Below are 19,575 nucleotides of genomic sequence, written 5' to 3'. Positions count from 1 at the left end.
CACTCGGCACTAAAGTCACTATCAACCGTCTCGGCAGAAAACCTCCAGGATGCCTCAAGATTGAGATTTAGGCACTTGCAAGGAGGAATTTAAGTGAAAGAAAGAGGTGGCTTCTGGTCCCTGCTTTAAAATCAAAGCAAGAATAGTAAAGGCCATGGTAGGGCCACCATTTAATACATCCTGTTCCTTGTTATATCTTACCTAAACTATAGCATGGCTTTCCCTACTCCCTCTCCCTCTCTCCTCTCTCAGGATCCTGCATCCACACTACTTTTATTTACCATGACTATCATACATACTGCTGCCAGATTAATGTTCTTGATGCACAGCTCTAATTTCAGTTTTTAACTTAGGGCTTGTGAAAAAAGTTTATTTACTAAATGTTTTTTTCCAGTGATGTGCCTCTGAGGTTTGACATGCTAGTCAAAGATAGAGTTACTTGAAGGGAATGCCACTGACACAGGAAAAAAGGGCAGAAAACTACTGTAAGCTGAATTGATTTTTTTACTTCAAAGAAATTCAGGAAAGAGGCTCAGATTACATTGTATTAAGAAATTGCAATAATTTTTAGTACTTAATTTTACTATTTGTTATATTTCAATTGTACTTGTATCAAATTCAAATTAAACATTTGCAATCCACATAAAACACTGAATTTATGCATCATGTAACTGTAGATCTCCAAAAAGCCTTGATTTTGCCCATTTTGGTGTTTCCTTGTCACTGAGTCACACACAGACTTTCTGGCCTACAAAGACCTAGCAGGGGCTGTTCAGGTGCCACAGCCTTTGAAAATCCATCATCTTCTCCGTGTCTTGAAGAGGAACCATTAGTAGGGCTTTGGGGAAGGTACAATCCCGTTAGCTTTTACGAAATGTGAAATAAAAACTCTAACAATGAGCAGATCCAGCATCAAAATGGACTATATTCAAAGGAATTCCATCCTTAACATGAAATTTTTCAGATGAAGCACAGTATTTTAGAGGAACCAAGTACCTGCATATCAGCCCCAAACACCATCATATCTTAAAATGAAAATGTTTTCCTGAATGTGTGTTTTGTTAAAGAAAGGAGACAAATGCTGCTATTATGAGCAAGATGACTTTTATTTCCATCCTTAATGAAAATCACACCATTATTTAAGAACATTTGGAAAAAAAAATCTTGAAATAATTTAAACTGAAGGCACAGAAGAACAAACAAAAATAACTATAAGATCTTAAAGGCGAAAAGATATTTTCAATGATGAGAATAAATTATAAAACAAGTTTCCATCACCAAACACCATTCTGATCAAAATCTATTGTCTCTTGCAGTAGTAACTACTGTGAAAGTCAGATTATACTTTTTGTAATAAAAAAAATGCTGAAAAAGATCCCCACCCCTTTAAAGATACTAAAGACTACATCACCTAGTTCACCTGTAGCACTTTATTTCTGGTGAAGCTTAAGTCAAGATACTGCTGGTAGCTACTCCCCCAAGAGATGACCTATTTTTATAAAATGCTTAAAAAATGCAAAGTAGATTACAAAACTCCTTTGTTGGGGGAAGCAGGAGGAAACTTGTTGCATGTCAAATAGAATATCTAAGTATTTCACTATCAGATTGCTTCAAAAGCCAATGATCATGCAACAGTAATATACTGTATGGAGGGGAGGGGGGGGGGGCGAATTCTGCTGTTTCCTAGATGTGTACTGACCAGGGCCACTAAAGGGATGAATGACATAATGGTAATTATTGCAGCCTTCTTTATTGCCTCCTAACAGATTAAAAAAAATATTTTAAAAGTAACTAAAATAATCAGTGACATGCTACAGATAGCTTATACTCCCAGCAATGCAATTGCTAAACTTGAAAATAAGGTTCATGCTTCACAATGTATTGAAGTAATTTTGAAATACATTCTCTGATAATTAATACCATTAATTACAATACAGAGGTCACTTGTAAATTAGCTCAGATTCTGAACTAGGTTTCTAATTGAAACTCTTTTTCAAGTATGTATTACATTAACAATGTACAGGGTTTATTCCAGTTTAGCACACCATTTTATATATTTCTTCAAAGGATAACTATGCTGTATAAATGAAAAAAAGTTAATTGTATTTTTACAGTCAGTTTAAAAAAAGGTTAAATGAAATAAGTCTCTGGTTCGATATTTGACTGAAAGATTTTAACAACAAAAAATTCATAACAATTCAGGTATATGGCAGATCTCTGGTCTTTTACGTTACTTGTCAGGTTAAGGAATAAATAACGGGAAAAAACTCACTCAGGATTCATTAGATTAAAATGAAATGGTCTCTTTCTCTCACTTAACTATGGCATATGCTTTTACAACAATGTAGTTTTCTTTTTAAGAAAGTTCAATTGGGTTTAAGTCACAAAAATGTTTCTTCAGAAGATTACTAATAACTAATATAAAGTCTAAAAATGATTATAGCAAAAATGTTTTCATTAAAATTTTCCTATGTAATAAATCTTTTTTAGGGGGGGAAAGTTACCTATTAAAGGCTTTTTTTTTTTTGCTTAAATGCAATTTCTACAAGCAACTAAACCTATACTTACCTTTTAATTTCTTTTTCACTAGAGAGCATATTATTCCTTAATTATTTCCTACTATTCCAAATATTGCACATTATAAAAAACTCTTTAGTATTATTAGACCTGTGCCTTCTTCATTCTGAACACCAACAGACTGAAGTATAAATAAGCAGGACTAGAAATCCACTTAATGAATAAGACAGGTCTTTGAAATGTTGGCACCAATGAAATCAGGAATTGGTGTTGATGAAAATTAAAATTATGTCCCTTCACAATACTGATCCTGACAAATGACAGAACATCTATATTTTGTTAAGCATGACTGATGTGAGTCTTCACCATAAAGAAGGATAAATAGCTTATATTTTACAATTTAATTTTTATAATAGCAAAGAGAAACCAAAAATCATGACTCAACTGGCTCTGTCCAAGTCTAGGAAGGTTTCATTCACAATTATAGGTCACATCCTAATACTTGAGTGTGTGAATTTTTAGAAAATAAACCCAAAGATCAGTAGAACTAGTGTTTTAAAGCTGAAAGACAAATGCAGCAAGGTGAAGTAAGTCCTTTAAATTAAAATAAAAAAAATAAATGAAAATCATCCAAATTAGCAGTTTTGGGCCTTGCTTATTACCAGCTGTGTCAGTGACTTAGGAAAAAAAAAATCACAAATACAAAGGAAAGTTTTTCTTTAGCAATTCTGAGAACAGAAGATTCCTGAAGTAGAACTAATGTCACAAATCTATACAAGGCTTCCAGGCCAACAAATAACTGTCAAAGTAACCTTGTTCCTTTGCTCCTTCAGCATGGGAACGAGTGCCGAATGGCTCATGCCCAGAGTAGATAGCCCATTCACAGCAATAATCATGTCACCACATCTGGACAAACAAACAAAACATATTCAATGTTAACGAAAGGACTTTAACAATGGACATCTATTACATGATCATCCAGCCTGTTCTGTAAGGAAAAGCTATAAAGGCATGTCTCAGTTGGACTGTTCAAAAAAAAATACAATTCATCTAGCACAACATGAAGGACTTGCTTACTACACGTAAGGTACCATGTAATGTACTGTGGAAGATCCAAAGAGAAATAAGATTATATTTCCTGATTATTTTAAAATTAATCTAGGGAAATTTTCACAAGAACCTACCAGTTCTATTATATTTGCTGTGGCATAATAGAATGAGTACTGACTGCATTTAGAGTCTGAAGACCTGGGTTCAAAGCCCAGCTGTGTCACTGTGTGTGTGTGTCCCGCCCCCACTCACCCCAAATTCATCATCTCCTTTCTCCAATGGGACTTTGATCAAATTAATCATCAATCTTTTGCATCTTCAATTTTTTTCCTTCCCTACTGGATCCTTTCCCTAAGACTACATATGTACTAAGGTTTTCATTATCACCAAAACAAACAAACAGATGTAAAAAAAAAATTCCCATGACATTGACATCCTCCATTCAGGCTACAAAACTCTCTTCTCTGTATTTCTATCAAGTAGTCTGGGCCTGCTGCATTAACTTCCTCACCACCCAATTATTCCTTAATCCTTTGCAATCTGGCTCCTGGAATCACTTTCTTTAGGGGCCTCAGTCACCTCCTTATTGCCAAATCCAGGAGACTTTTATTTCAGCTTTCATCTATTCATGAAAACTTTTACTGAATACTTACACTCTATGTAAGGTAAATGTGGAAACGACAGATTCATCTTCCTTCCTCAAATCAACCCTCAATTATGTCAACAGAAGATCACCAATGTAAATGAACTATGATATTAATCTTGTTTATAATTTCCTGACAATAATTAGCTGCTGGTATCATTTTACAAAGAGAATAATCATTCATCATCCATCTTGTCCACTATTTTAAAAGTCACGTTTTAAAAAGAAGTTGCTACTACCAAAAATAAGGTATTAGGAACTAACTTCCATTCCTCACTATGAGAGTGTGCTAAAAAACAATTTCCTGCCTCCCTTCAGCTGTTGATTCTGAGAACAATGAGGAAGCCCATGGCAGTTGGGCATGCCCAGTTCTTGTTAGCACTCAGGTACTGTTCTTTTCTCCAATGTGACAAGCCCTAGTCCAGTCTTGTTCACAGGACTAAAAAACCCAAAAAACCCAACAAAATACATGATCACAAGTAATTGAATCTGGATCCTTTCAAACAACTTAAACATTAACCAAAAACATTATAACATAACTTTTACTAGAATATTTAAACATCTGCAACCTGTTTCTGGACTTACTTTAATCTTCCATCATAGTAAGCTGGGGTTCCAAGGACGATTGTTTTAATGAAAAAAGGTTGATTTGTGTGGTTTTCTTCATACCCTCCAACAATACTAAAGCCCCAACTTCCTAAGTTGCTTCTTCGTAGAACAACATCATGGAAACTATGAAGAACACTGTTAAATGATACAGGGATGAAAATTAAATTGACAAGGAGGAATTTTTTCTTTTAAAAACAATTTATTGATATCTTTTTTTTTATATTTTCCCCAATATATTCTTCTCCTTTCCTCTATTAGAAAGGTATAATAAAGTTCACTTTTAAATAAGTATACTCCATAATACTTGTTATTAATACCATCACATAATATTGTACTTGAAATTTATGAAAGGAAAAAGGAAATGATCATCTTAGCTCATCCAGTAAATATCACCCTGAGTGTAACATTATCATTTTTAGTATAGATGCAGTATCTGGATTAATAGTAATTCCTCTGCCTATTTTCCCCTCAAAAAAGAAAAAAAGATTATTGAGAGAATACAAATTTTTTTTTTCTGTCACTTTATTTGTTCTTAACAAGACACTTCTAATAATCTTTTTTTTTAATGATTTAAAAAACTACTGTGGAAGAGCTTTAGCAAGTCCATCTCTAAATGAGTTAAGTTAAAATGAGATATTTATATTCCAAGAGCTGGCCCCAGTGTAAAAAACCCAAATGAAGGAAATATAACATAGCTATTAAACTCTAAATAAAAAGGTGTTACTATAGTTTAAAAATAAATTAGAAAAAGTCCCACCATACAGCACCACTTTAATTTTTTCAGCAGTGATTTTTCTACAGAAATACTTTCAATCAACACAGTAAGAGACCTCCCAGTTGCCTATACTTTTTGGAGGGGTAGTATATGGGAGGATGGGGGATAGAATGAAGGAAAGGAAAGGGAAATAAGTCCAGAAGGAAGAAATCTTTGGAAATTTTTCTGCCTTTACATTATTACATGTATGAATTTGAAATTCTGTTGTAATTTTGAGTATGCTGTTCAGGAAAAGGGGAAATCCCACTTATTCTTCCATTAATGTTATTGTTAAAAAATATCATGGAATACTCAATCCCCATTCTCCAAAATACATCCCCGCTCCAACAAACCACAATTGGTCATCCAGCCTTTGCTTGAAGTCCTCCAGTGAGGGGGGAATCCAGTAAGTATCTCCTAGGGTAATGCATTCTACTTCTACAGGGCTCTAATTGTTAGATAGTTTTTGCCTTTTTTGTAACTTCTAACCAGTGATCTTGGTTCTGCCCTTTTCAGCTAAAGAGAACAAGTCTAGCACTTCTCACATGTGACAACCTTTCAGCTACCTGCAAACAGCGATCCTGTATTCTGTCTTCTTCAAGCTAGAAAGACCCTTCCTTCTATTGCTTCCTATGTGACCTGACATGGCCCTTCAACATCTTGGATGCTTTGCCTCCTGATGCTGTTCAGCTCATTGATGTCTCTTCTAAACTGGTATCTAGAACTGAACGTAACACTGTAGGTTGACTAAGGCCAAGTCACGGACACACATCTCCTCATTCCTGGGATCTATGCCTCTCTTAATGAAACTCAAGACCCCGTTAGCTTCTTTGGCTGCTGCCACACACTGCTGGCTCATACTGAGCTTGCAGTCCACTGCCAAAATGCTGTCTACACTTGTGAAGCTGGTTTTTGGAAGCCTTTACATTCTCTCCTGAATTTCATCTTGTTACAGTTAGCTCAGTGCTCTAGACTGTCTAGTTCTTGTTGGATTCTGACTGTGTATTCCTCCCAACCAATCTGATGAGCAGGTTACCTCTGCCTTTACCAAAATCCTTGATAAAAATCTTAAGCAGCACAGATACCTGGGGTTCTCTACTGGAAACCTCTAGCCAACGTGATAAAGAATCACTGATGACTGTTCTTTGATGTTGGTCATCCAGCTGATTCTAAATCCATCTAATTATATCATCTAATCCAAAGCTTCTTAAACTGTGGGTCACGATCTCACTTAGGGTCATGTAACTGAATGTGGGCATTGTGAAAAATTTGACAACAGTAAAAGGTTATGTTTACCTATTTTATATTCCTATATACCCAGGGTTGCATAAAAATTTCTCAGGCAAAAAGGGGTTGCAAGGGGAAAAAGTTTAAGAAGCCCTAATCTAATCCATATCTCTCCATCTTCTCTACAGAATAATATTAGATACTTTTAAAATATTTTGCTAAAGTTGATATAAACTTTATCTATGGTATGCCCTTGATCTACTAGTTTAGTAACTTCCCCCCCCAAAAAAAAGTCTAGCCCAATCTGTTCTCAATATAGCCATTCTTACTCTTGGTAACTGTTATTTCCTTTTCTAGATGTTCAATAACCATCTCCTGCCCTTTTCCATCCAGTATCTACCTAGCAACATGTACTATGTTGCAGGTAATGTACTATGAGCTAGGGATACAAGTGTAAAGAATGAAGCAATCCTACTTGCAAGGAGCTACATTCTAACTGAGGAGACAATATTATATTTATCTATACACACATAAGTCTATGTATACATAAGTACGTGCATATATACATACATATACATCTATAACTATCTCATGTTAACAAATAAAAATATAAACTAAGTAGTCAAATTAAAAATCGTTTTTTGGGGGTAGATTAGAACTTAGGGGGGAATCAGGAAAGATACATTTTCATGCAGAAGATGGTGCCTGCGCTGTAGTTAAAGGGAGAGAGGGGCTTTCTGAGGCAGAGGAATGGAGGGAGTGCATTCCCAGCATGGGGGACAGTCAGAGCAAACTGTGACCTTTCAAATGTCCCTGACAGTAGCTCAGAAATCTCATCTAATTTTTTTAGTTACTCTTCTAGTGCCAGAGAATGAAGTTCACCTGGGATGATGACTTGAATTAATAAAGGACAACTAGGACTATGCTGGGTAGCCTTGTGAGCCACATTTTTTTCCTGTCATTTTCAGTGCAAAGGTTATTTTTCTTGGCAGAGAAAAGAGAAGCAGAAACAGATGAGAAGGGCTCTACTTCTTCTTTGTGGTCAGTCATTCCCAACCCGTCCATGTCCAGTTGCAGTCCTATCTTTTCTTTGATCCTTGCTTCCCCTAAAATAGCTTAAAAAACTCAAACCAAATATGCCCCTCCCCCTCCCCTTTTGTTATCCTCTGCTTCCCTGGAAAACCTGAGCTCATTAGCATTCTAGGCATCATTTCCCCAGGTCTGTGCCAAAATGGTCAGTAAGGGAAGAAAGACAACATAGGTCTGAAGGACACAGAAACATTTCTTTTCAAGATTCCTTAAAAAAAAAAAATGAATTTGACTGTCTTAAAGTAGAGGCCCTTTAAATTGCTGTTTTTAATAGTCAAAACGTGTTCCTTAATACTGCTTACCCTACACGTAAATGTTACATTATGCTACCCTCTGACAGGATCTCCCATCAAATAACTAAGCTCATTCTCCGGCACACTGGATAGAAAGGGACAGGGTCTGGTCTGGGGTTTGGGGTAAGAATGCTAGGTCCTTTTCATTGTGTGACAGAGGAGGACTCTGACCCCTCATTCGCTTGTAGTGGAAGGACTTTCAGGAAGAGCAGAGATGTATGAAACCTCATGGAGACCACTTGCATTTTCACAAAAAAGTCTTTTTTTTTTTTTTTTAAACAGATGTTCTTTGACTTCAAGTTTTTATAGAATGGAGACACAGTTCTGATTTCACACACACAGAAAAAGTTGTCTCCCAATGTACATGGCTTTCTAGATAGAGATAATTATAAAGTGCTTTACAAAACCTGAAGCCTTATATGAATGCTGGCTATTCCCATTCTCATTATTATTATCTTCTAGATAGGAAAGAAATGTACACTGTATAGTAAAGCCAAAAAGCCTTAAACTCAAAATACTTCTGTCAAACCAGAAATGATCTCAAGGGTATAGTAAGGTGCAAAACTGCTGACCAAAATTGCTGTTAACAGATTAATATTTTACTAAGCACATTAAAAAGGCACTAGGGGAGTACTTGAAGAGTTGTCATGCTTCTGAGAGAATCATTAGAGCAAAGCTTCTTAAACTGTGGGTCATGACCTCATATGGGGTCGCATAACTGAATGTGAGAATTGTGAAAAATTTAGCAACAGTAAAAGGTTATGTATACCTATTTTATATGCCTATATACCTGAGGTTGCGTAAAAATTTCTTGGGTGAAAAGGGGTCACGAGTGGAAAAAAGTTTAAGAAGCCCTGCCCTAGAGGACATGGATGGCTCCCATACAACATGGAAGAGAACTGTAAGAAGTGCACAAAATTTAGGGAGGAGAAAGGTACCCCTCAACCACAAACCCCAGTTCTCAAACTTCCCTATTTCTGTCAAAGGCATGACTTTCCTTCCAATTCTCTCAAGTTCCTAATCTCAGCATTATCCTCAGTTCTTCATCCTTCCTTAACCTACAGTAGACCCAATCACAGTTGCCTTTTCTACATTTGTCTATTTCTCCTATCTGACCCCTTTTCCCCACTCACACAGCTGCTGCCTGTCTCAAGGCTACTCATTGGGATCCCTGTTGATCCCTAAGGTAAGGTTTCTGGCTCTTTCTGGAAAAAGGCATGAAAGGACTCTAGGCCAGGATTTCAGTGGAGTTGAAAGATGTTGGAAGAAGCAGTGACTACAGCCAGGTAGCGAAGCAGCATATAGCTGGGATGGAGAGACCAAGGGGAATGGGAGCAAAGCAAGTACATCAATGGTCCCTCTGGCATGTGTTTAGGTCTCATGGGCTCCCTATGTGTGTGCCTCTCTACTTGTGAGCTGTAGTTTTATACAGACCTAGTTTCTGTGAAGACTGTACCTTGAACATTGGGGAATCTCCATGAAGAATCCCCAGGGAACCCAACTTGCAAGTATAACTTTGTCAAGAGTACTTCAGAAGGCCAGAAAGGTCCCATATACACTAAAATATTCCTAACAGCCCTTTCTGTGGCAGTGAAGAAGTGGAAACAAAGTAGATGCCTATCAAATGTGTGAGGAAATAATTATTAATAATGGATTTCTTGGGGGGACCCAGAGATTAGCTTAGCTGTTTTCTTCCCCCTCACCCCAGAAAGTTAAATTCTTAAGGAAGTTTTAATCCTGTTTAGGGCTAGCCCAAGGGAACAAAAGGAATGGAGATAGAAGCTTTAGTCTAGCTCAGTGTACAGATGGGATTATGCCATACCTATCCTATGACCCTCAGGGGGTCTCTTCCATTAGGCTATTATGTAATCCAGTAGAGGTCATTTTAATTTGGACCACCCTCAAGTCACGTCAACCAATGGAACTGAATGATGCTAACCAATTATCTTTGATCAATGTGTAATGATCTGCCTCTATCAAAAGAGGATAAAAAAAGTTAGCCTATCTGGAGCTTGGCACCATCTTGGTTCACACTCTTGGCTTGGAATGCTGTCGGTTGGTGAGTGTTCTCCTCTTAGGACAGTGTAGGTAATGTGGGGCTTCTGAGAGACAACATGGTGCTGGGCCTTTCTTCCAGCTTGTGTTAAATGCCACGCAGTCAATACTTTACTAATGCTTAATATTAATTAATAATAAATGATTGCCGCCCAAAAGGGTGTCATAGCCATTAATATGTTAGCCACAATAATTTTAGAAAGCCCAGTTTAGCCCCCTAATTAAAAAACACAAATGGTTAAACAAATTGTGGTACATGAATATAATAGAATATTACTGCACTGAAAGAAATGATGAATAAGAATTCAGAGAAGCCTAAGAAGACTTATATGACCTGATACAGAATGAAGTTAAGCAGAACCAGGAAAGCAATATAAACAATGATTAAAACAATACAAATGGAAAGAACAACAACAACAACAAAAAAACCTTGAATACTTTGTAATTATAATGCCAAAGACTAGAAATGAAAATGACTTTGCTAAGGCAGAGGATAATGGGTATAGAGCACACCCTGTAATGTCATTTTTAGCTGATTGTGTGGGGCAGTTTTGCTTCAATATACTATTTATTTAATATACTATTCTTTTTCGTTATAAGACAGGGCTTGCTGGGTGGGAGGACAGATATATTTTGAAATAAAGATGATATAAAGAAAAAAGACAATAAATAAAAATTTTAAAACAATCAACTTTTTGAAGTCTATGTAACAGTATGGTTCATATTCCAAGTTTTAAATCTGTCATATGCTATTTAAGTACTTTAAAAAAGGAATGAATTGTGTCTTTTCAATTAAATAAAGAATCCAAGTAAAATAATCCAACAAACAAATAAAATCATCAGTACCTTGGAAGTCCAAGCCACATGATCCATGATGGTGACCAACTGGCATCATACTCATTTTCACTGATTGTACTTGGCTGCTCTTCATTAGCCTGAGTTTGTTCTTCAACAATCTGAACTTCTAGTGCTTTGAGAGTGACAGCTGGAGAAGCAGCACTGGCTTTCAACACAGCAACTGCCTCACTATGACTTAAATCAGTCAAATCAATGCCATTGATGTTCAGCAACACATCACCTATTGAGAAGTACAAGCAAGAAAATGCTTAGGAAACCCAGCCTGGATTTACAGAGCAATAAGGAGTGACATGGAAATTGATCAGTACAAGTTACTTCCCATGACTGATACCTGGAAAGTCCATTTGTAGTTTCTTGATATTTTTAAAGAAATCAAGAGTATTATGTTTATGTAACATAGATGGCAGTAATTGCTTATTCAAAAGAAAGATTACTTGAAGAGTAATATAAAAGATAACACAGTCCTATCATTCCCAAAATAATTTTTGAAAACATGCATTAATAAGAATAACAAACTTCATTAGCATATTTTAGGACATTAAGAAGAAATATAAGCTATGGAAAAGAAAACTTAAGAAAAACTGAATCAGTGTAGTAAAGTAAAAAATGTACTAGACTGAACAATAGAAGTGGGTCTATTGCTGATAAGCTATGTGAACTTGGATAAGTCACTTAACTTTTTTAGGACTCATTTTTCTATTCTGTAAATTGAGATAATTGCATTAGATAATCTCTAAGATCCCTTTCAGCTCCAAAATGCTTTGATTCTTTGAAATGGATTTTTATTACAGTCCATTTCAGGTTTACACTTTCTATTAACAGAGCCCTACAAAGTATATACAGATGCTGAGACAAGGCACAGACTAACTAAAGGTTTTTGGAAATACCTTTTTGTCCAAACACAATTAAGATTTGTTACTTGGATATCTTCTCACCTATAAGAAAAGAGTCTCCTTTGTGTACTTGATTTGCTCAAAAACATTAAGAAGGACAATGAAGGCTGGATAAAGGAGTAGAAAGGCAAAGGACCAGCCCTGAGAGAAACACTAACATCTATTTAACTGTTAATAAGGATTTATATTTTAAAATAAAAATAATCTAAGAAAAACTGATGATGCCACTTTTCATCCCAGTGATAGAGAAAAATTAGTATTCATTTATTTTTCATTTCTGGGAATGTGGTATCCTGGTTAAAGGAGTTTTCCATTTCTTTTCTGTATTAGAATTTAAAGAGTAGTAATTTCTAGATTTATGCCCTTGATTTTATCCCCGCTTATTTTTTCTGAGAGCTTGCCATCTTGATTTGTCATTTTCAGTATCTCCATAGGCACTGGCTTTTCTCTGTTGCCTATAAAACTTTCATTTCATTACACCATCTTTCAAATTGCAGTCATCAGTGTGGTGTGGTGTGTAGTGGAGTAAGCACTAAACCTGGAGTCATTCAGAACACCTGGGTTTGAGTCCCAGTTACAACACTTAGTAGTCAGCAGCTTTGGGAGCTTTCAGCCCAGAGACAGTAAGGGGATCATACAACTGGCAAGAAAAAGATTATGGAGGACCCTGAACTGACACTGGGAGCTGGAGCTGGTGTCGTTTGGCAACTTCACTGCCCATATGCCATTCTGGGTTACAGCTTCAGTGTGGAGAGGAGCGATTATGAGCAGTCACTGGGGAGCAGAAGCCTGGTTGCAGTTTCAGAGCAGAGAGGAGCACTAGCACTTATGGCTGCAGGAGAGCAGAGACCCTGGGCACAATTCCAAGGCACAGAAAAGCACTAGTGTTTGCAGCTGTAGGGGAGCAGGGGCCTTTCCTAGGTTAAGACCAGGAGAGGAGTGACCTTATCCCTCCCAAGATCTTGGAAGTACCAAAAAGTTAAGACACCCAGAACTAGTTCTGAAAACAGTAGAGCAAAAAAGCCTGAAAGCTTGGGATGATGCCTCCCCACTCCCAGGTGATCAGAGCTGAGCTTTAACATAAAGTTCAAAGTTAAGAAATAGGCTGGGGCCAGCTAGGTGGCGCCGTGGATAGGGTGCTGGCCCTGGATTCAGGAGGACCTGAATTCAGGTCTGGCCTCAGACACTTGACACTTACTAGCTATGAGGCCCTGGGCAAATCACTTAACCCTCATTGCCCCGCAAAAATTAAAAAAAAAAAAAAGGCTGGAAAAGTGAGTAACAACAACAAAAAAGAACCTGATCATAAAAAGCTACTATGATGGCAGGTAAGATTAAGCCCCAAACTCAAAAGACAACAATGTGAATTAAAAAAACTGGACACAAGCCCAACAAGGATGCCTGGAAGAATTAAAAAGATAAGAGTGATGGGGGAAAAACTGGGGAAAGAAATGAGAGTGGTGCAAGAAAATTAACAGCTTGGTAAAAGATAAAGTTAAAAAAAGTGCTGAAGAAATACCTTAAAAAACAGAATTGATAAAAACAGAAAAGGTAAAAGAGGCACAAAATTACAATGAGAAAAGAACTTAAAAATCAGAATTGGGCAAGTGAAGTTAATGATACCTTGAGATATCAAGAAACAAAGTCAAAAGAATGAAAAAAATAGAAGAAAACATGAAATATCTCATTAGAAAAACAATTGACCCGGAAAATAGATCAAGGAGAGATACTTTAAGAATTACTGGATCGTCTGAAAGTCATGATAAAAAAAAAGATCCATGACATCTTATTTCAAGAAATGGTCAAGGAAAACTACCTTGATATCCTAGATCTAGAGGGCAAACTAGAAATTTAAAAAATCCACCATTCACCTTCTAAAAGAAACTCCAAAACGAAAACTCTACAGAAGATTATAGAGTGTCCAGGTCAAAGAGAAACTACTGCAGACAGCCAGAAAGAAATCATTCAAATATCATGGAGCCACAGTTAGGAACAAGCAAGATTTACTGGGGCTTGGAATATGATATGCTGGAAGGCAAAGGAGGTAGGATTACAACCAAGAATAACTTACCCAGAAAAACTGAGTATAATCCTTGAGGAGGGAAAAAAGGACATTAAATGAAATGGAGGACTTAGAAGTGTTCTTGACGAAAAAAATCAGAGGTAAATAGAAAATGTGACATTGAAACAGAAGACTGAAGAGAAGCATAAAAAGGTAAACATAAAAGAGAAATTATAAAGGACTTAAACTTTTAAAGGTTAAATGATTTACATTCTTTTTTTGGGGGGGGAGAGGCAATTAGGGTTAAGTGACTTGCCCAGGGTCACACAGCTAGTGTCAAATGTCTGAGGCTGTATTTGAACTCAGGTCCTCCTGAATCCAGGGCCAGTGCTCTACCCACTGAGCCACCTAGCTGCCCTGGTTTACATTCTTATATGGGACAATAATACATGTAACTCCTAATGACTTTATCATTATTAGGGAAGTTAGACCAAAAATATGGATAAAGAGGGTACAATGTGAGTCAATTATGTTGGATGATTTCACAATAAAAGGTGAAGGAATGAAAAAGAGGGATGCATTGGGAGAAGGGGGAAGGGGGAGAAAGAATGGGGAAAATTATCTCACATAAAAGAGGCATGAAAGGGTGGGCTAGTGGGCAACACTTGAACCTCACTTTCATTGGAATTCATTTAAAGAAGGAAGAATATATACTCACACACATGCTCAGCTGGATATAGAAATCTATCTTGCCAAACAGGGAAGTGGGAAAGGAAGGATGTAAGAGAAAAGGGAAAGGGGTGATGAAAGGGAGGACAGATCAAGGGAGGCAGTGGTCAGAAGCAAAACAGTTTTTTGAGGAGGGACTGAGGGGATGTGGAAAAATACGTACACTAATGCACTGTTGCTAGAGCTGTAAATTGGTCCAAAAAGTCTGGCAAACAATTTGGAACAATGTCCAAAAGGCTTTAAAACTACATACTCTTTGACCTACAAATACCAAAGAGATCAAAGAATAAGGACCTATATATTTTTTTGTTTTTGTTTTTCTGAGGCAATAAGGGTTAAGTGACTTGCCCAGGGTCACATAGCTAGTAAGTGCCAAGTGTCTGAGGCCAGATTGGAACTCAGGTCCTCCTGAACCCAGGGCCAGTGCTTTTTCCACTGTACCATCTAGCTGCCCCCCCCACCCCCTTTCTTTTGTGGATAAGGACCTATATATGCAAAAATATCCAGAATAGCTCTTTTTGTTGTGCTCTATCCACTGTGAGACCTAGTTGCCCCTACTTTAAGGTTTACCAAGTGCTTTAAACAACAACAATAAAATATACTTCCATCTGTATTCAGATACCATCAGTTCTTTTTCTGTAGATGGATTGCATTTTTCATAAGTCCTTCAGAGTTGTACTGGATCGCTGTATTGCTGAAAACAACTAAGTCATTTATAGCAGATCATTTCACAATATTGCTGTTATTTTGTATATAGTACATTTCACTTTGCACCAGCTCATGTATGTCTTTCCAGGTTTTTCTGATAGCATCTTGCTCATCATTTCTTATATCACAATAGTGTTCCATCATAATCTCATCCCACAATTTATCAGTCATTCCCCAATTTATGGGCATTTCCTCAATTTCTAATTCAACTTCTTGGTTTTTTAAATTGTTTTTTGGACACCAACCTAGTAGTGGTATTACTAGGCCAAAGAGAATGCATGGTTTTTATAGCCCTTTGGTCATAGTTCCAAATTGCAAATTCCAAATCTACAGAATGTTTTAGATTACAACTTTACCAAGAGTGTAATTAATGTCTTATTTTCCCCATATCCCCTACAACATTTGTCATTTTCCTCTGCTGTCCTATTATCCAATCCAATAGGTATGACGTAGTACCCCAGAATTGTTTTGACCTGCATCTCTCCAATCAATAGTGAGTTAGAGTATTTTTTTCCATATGGCTATAGGTAGCTTATTTCACTTGAAAACTTCATATTTTGCTTTACTGCTTTTTTTTTTTTTGGTGATGGGGGTTAAATGACTTGCCCAGGGTTACACAGCTAGTAAGTGTTAAGTGTCTAAGGCCAGATTTGAACTCAAGTACTCCTGACTCCAGGGCCTGTGCTCTACTGTGCCATCTAGCTGCCCCATTTTGCTTTACTTCTAATACCACCAGAAAAACTTCTAGCATAACCCCATTACAAATAATACTGATTCTTGGTTTTTGACAGACAATACTTATCGTTTTTTTAAAAAGACCTGTTTATTCCTATGCTTTCTAATGTTTTTATTTATTTTGGGGGAAGCATTTGGAGTTAAGTAACTTGCTCTGGGTCACATAGCTAGTGTCTGAGGCTGAATTTGAACTCCAGTAATCCTGACTCCAGGGCTGGTGCTCAACCTATAGCATCACCTTGCTGCCCCTAGCTGAGTTTTTATTGTTATTTTCTGTTTCTTATATTGTTGTCCTACATATCCTTTTCCTTTCCCCTTCCCTTCTCCAAGAGTCATCCAATATATCAGCATTTTTAGAGGAAAAAAATGTCAGCATAATCGATTGATAGATTGAAAAAGTACAAAAACATGCAATGTATAAAACTTGTGGACTTTCCACATCCACAAAGAGGTAGGATGAGGGTGTTTTCTCATTTCTCTTCATTCAAGTACCACTTGATCTTTATAAATTTTTAACATTTACTTTTTTTTTTTGGTGAGGCAATTGGGGTTAAGTGACTTGCCCAGGGTCACACAGCTAGTAAATGTTAAGTGTCTGAGGCTGGATTTGAACTCAGGTCCTCTTGACTCCAGGGCTGGTGCTCTATCCACTGCGCCACCTAGCTGCCCTAACATTTACTTTTGATTTTGAGGGTTGTTTCTTCCATTTACATTGTTGTAGTCACTGTATATATTATTTAGTCCCTAAGGACTGACCTGTCTATATCCCAACAGTTTAGTGTGTTGTCCCATTGCTGTCATTACCTTTAATCAAATTATTTATGGCTTCTTTGATTTGTTCTTCCTCAGTTTCCTTTCATGTACTGCCTTTCCTCACTAAACTGTAAGCTTCTTAACCACCGTGACTTTAAAACTTGTATTTGTATCTTCAGCACATAGCATGGTCCCCGCACATAGTAGGCACATAATAAATGTTTACTGATTAACTGACTAGTTCTTCCAGAAACTCATTTAACTTTTCCTTTAGGAATTTAGATGCTATGCATTTGGGGCATTGATTTTTAGACCTGACTACAGATTGTGTTTCAGTCTGTTATTTTAACTGCGTGTATATTCCCGTTTCAAGTGTTTTTGGTAAATGTTACATTGTTGTATTCTGGTTTCTAATCCATTCTGCTACCTTATTCAGTTAAAAAAAATAAAAGTATTTTATTATTTTCCAGTTTCATGTAAGGATAGTTTTCAACATTTGTTTTCATAGGATTTTTAATTCCAATTCTTTCTCCCACTCTGCCCCCTGCCCAAGTTGGAAAGTAATCTGATATAGGTTATATATGTACAATCACATTAAACATTTTTCTGCACTAGTCACATTGTGAAAGAAGAATCAGAACGCAAGGGAAAACCTCAAAAAAGAAGGGAAAAAAACAGCCAAGCAGAAACTGTATGGTTCAATTTGCATTCAGAATCCACAGTTCCTTTTTTCTGGATGTGGAGAACATTTTCTATCACGAGTTCTTTGAAATTGTTTTGGTTCATTGCACTGCTGAGAAGAGCCAAGCCTATCACAATTGATCACCACACAGTGTTGCTGTTACTGTGTACAATGTTCTCCTAGTTCTGCTCCTCTCACTCAGCTCCGGGTCATGTAAATCCTTCCAGGTTTCTCTGAAATCCATCTATTTATTGTTTCTTACAGCACAATAGTATTCCATTACATTCATATACTACAACTTGTTTAGCCAACTGATGGGCATTCCCTTGATTTCCAATTCTTTGCCACCACAAAGAGAGCTGCTATAAATATTTTTGTACATGTGGTTCCTTTTTCCTCTTCTATGATCTCTTTGGGATACAGATCTAGCAGTGATATTACTGGGTCAAAGGGTATGAACAGTCCCATAGCCCTTTGGGTATTGTTCCAAACTGCTCTCCAGAATGGTTGGATCAGTTCAAAACTCCACCAACAATGCATTGGTTTTCCAATTTTTCCACAGCTTCTCCAACATTTATTATTTTCCTTTTTTGTCATATTAGCCAATCTGATAGGTATGAGGTGGTACCTCAGAGTTGTTTTAATTTGCATTTCTCTAATCAATAGTGATTTAGAGCATTTTTTCATATGGTGATAGCTTTGATTTCTTCATCTGAAAACTGCCTGTTCATGTCCTTTGACCATTTCTCAACTGAGGAATGACCTGCATTCTTATAAATTTGATTGAGTTCCCTATATATACCCTATTCAGTTTTATAGGGAGTTCATCCCCCTTACTCTCACTCTATGATTTTTAAATGTGCATTTCCCCCCAATTCTGATCTTTTATGCTTTTCTTTCTGTCTCCTGTCCCTTATAAATGGATTCTTAAAATATTTTTACTTGTTTAATGAAGAAACATAAGACCCTTTTTAAGACAGGAAAAAAAATCTGTTTCATTAAAGATATATATATACACGCACATATATACATGTCTGTGTGTGTGTGTGTCCTCAAAATCAAACTTTACCTCGCTTAATTCTGCCATCTCTTGCAAGGCAGCCATGAGGTGGTACACTGGTCACAAAAATCGGCAATTCACCACTCTTACTTCCTCTGCCTCCAGCCACTGTCATTCCAAGGGATTCATGTGGTTCTTTCTTCACAGTAATGTGCTTTTCTTGGCATGTAACACACTGGGAGAGATCCTATAACAAGGGAAAATATTCACTAAATAATAAAAAATAAAAAGTGGTAAAGGCTTTTCTTTTACTAAATTGACAAAATATACCTAAATATAACTTTAGCATGGCATTTGCAAAGTCATCTCTTCCCCCTCTCTTCCCCTTGATAGAAGGTATTTATTTAAGGACAGAATTTACTTGCACAATGCTTAAAAGATACAAGTTCTGAAAAATAAGACAGACAATGGGGATGGTACATGAAAACTAGAATTTATTAAAAAGTTTTCTTTTCCCTTAAGTTTATAATAAATTCAGTTTGTTACTTTCAAGGCTATTCTGCTCATATGTATGTATTCCTTCATGAACTTCAGTCAGCCTTGTTCTGTGCATTTTTAAAAAAAAATGCTGAAAAACCCTTTTTCTTTTTTTTTCTTTAATTTTTGGTTCCTTATTTTTCTGTTTTACAGATAGTACATTTAATATTAGAATTAGTTGGTTTTTGGAAGTTTTACAAAATTCATAAAGCACAGGTCCTGGATTCAGGAGGACCTGAGTTTAAATTCGGCCTCAGACACTTGATACTTACTGGTTGTGTGACCCTGGGCAAGTCACTTAACCCTCACAGCCCCCCCCCCCCCAAATTCACTTGTAAAACAACTGGTCCTGACACTTTTTTCTTAGAGTTCCTTTATGACTTGTTCAATTTCCTTTTCTGAAATTAGGTTATTTAAATTCTCTGTTAATTTTGGGTATTT

General features: G+C 36.7%; 1 protein-coding gene across 2 annotated transcripts in view; it reads right to left on the bottom strand.

Annotated features, from left to right (window-relative positions):
• Window positions 1-1,095: 1,095 nt before the first annotated feature.
• LNX2 (ligand of numb-protein X 2) overlaps window positions 1,096-19,575 on the bottom strand; it is a 100,484-nt gene continuing 82,004 nt past the window's right edge. For both annotated transcript variants that reach the window (XM_043998350.1, XM_043998349.1), the window contains 4 exons: window positions 18,667-18,844; window positions 11,084-11,315; window positions 4,796-4,954; window positions 1,096-3,423 (listed from right to left, as the gene is read on the bottom strand). In XM_043998350.1, the coding sequence (XP_043854285.1) occupies window positions 3,288-3,423; window positions 4,796-4,954; window positions 11,084-11,315; window positions 18,667-18,844 (705 nt within the window). In that variant the 3' untranslated portion in view covers window positions 1,096-3,287. The remainder of the gene's footprint in view (window positions 3,424-4,795; window positions 4,955-11,083; window positions 11,316-18,666; window positions 18,845-19,575) is intronic.

This window comes from Dromiciops gliroides, chromosome 3, assembly GCF_019393635.1.
Source record: "Dromiciops gliroides isolate mDroGli1 chromosome 3, mDroGli1.pri, whole genome shotgun sequence".
NCBI classification, from domain to species: domain Eukaryota; kingdom Metazoa; phylum Chordata; class Mammalia; order Microbiotheria; family Microbiotheriidae; genus Dromiciops; species Dromiciops gliroides.
Note: the sequence above shows the minus strand (reverse complement) of the source record. Positions and strands in the feature narration are given on the sequence as shown.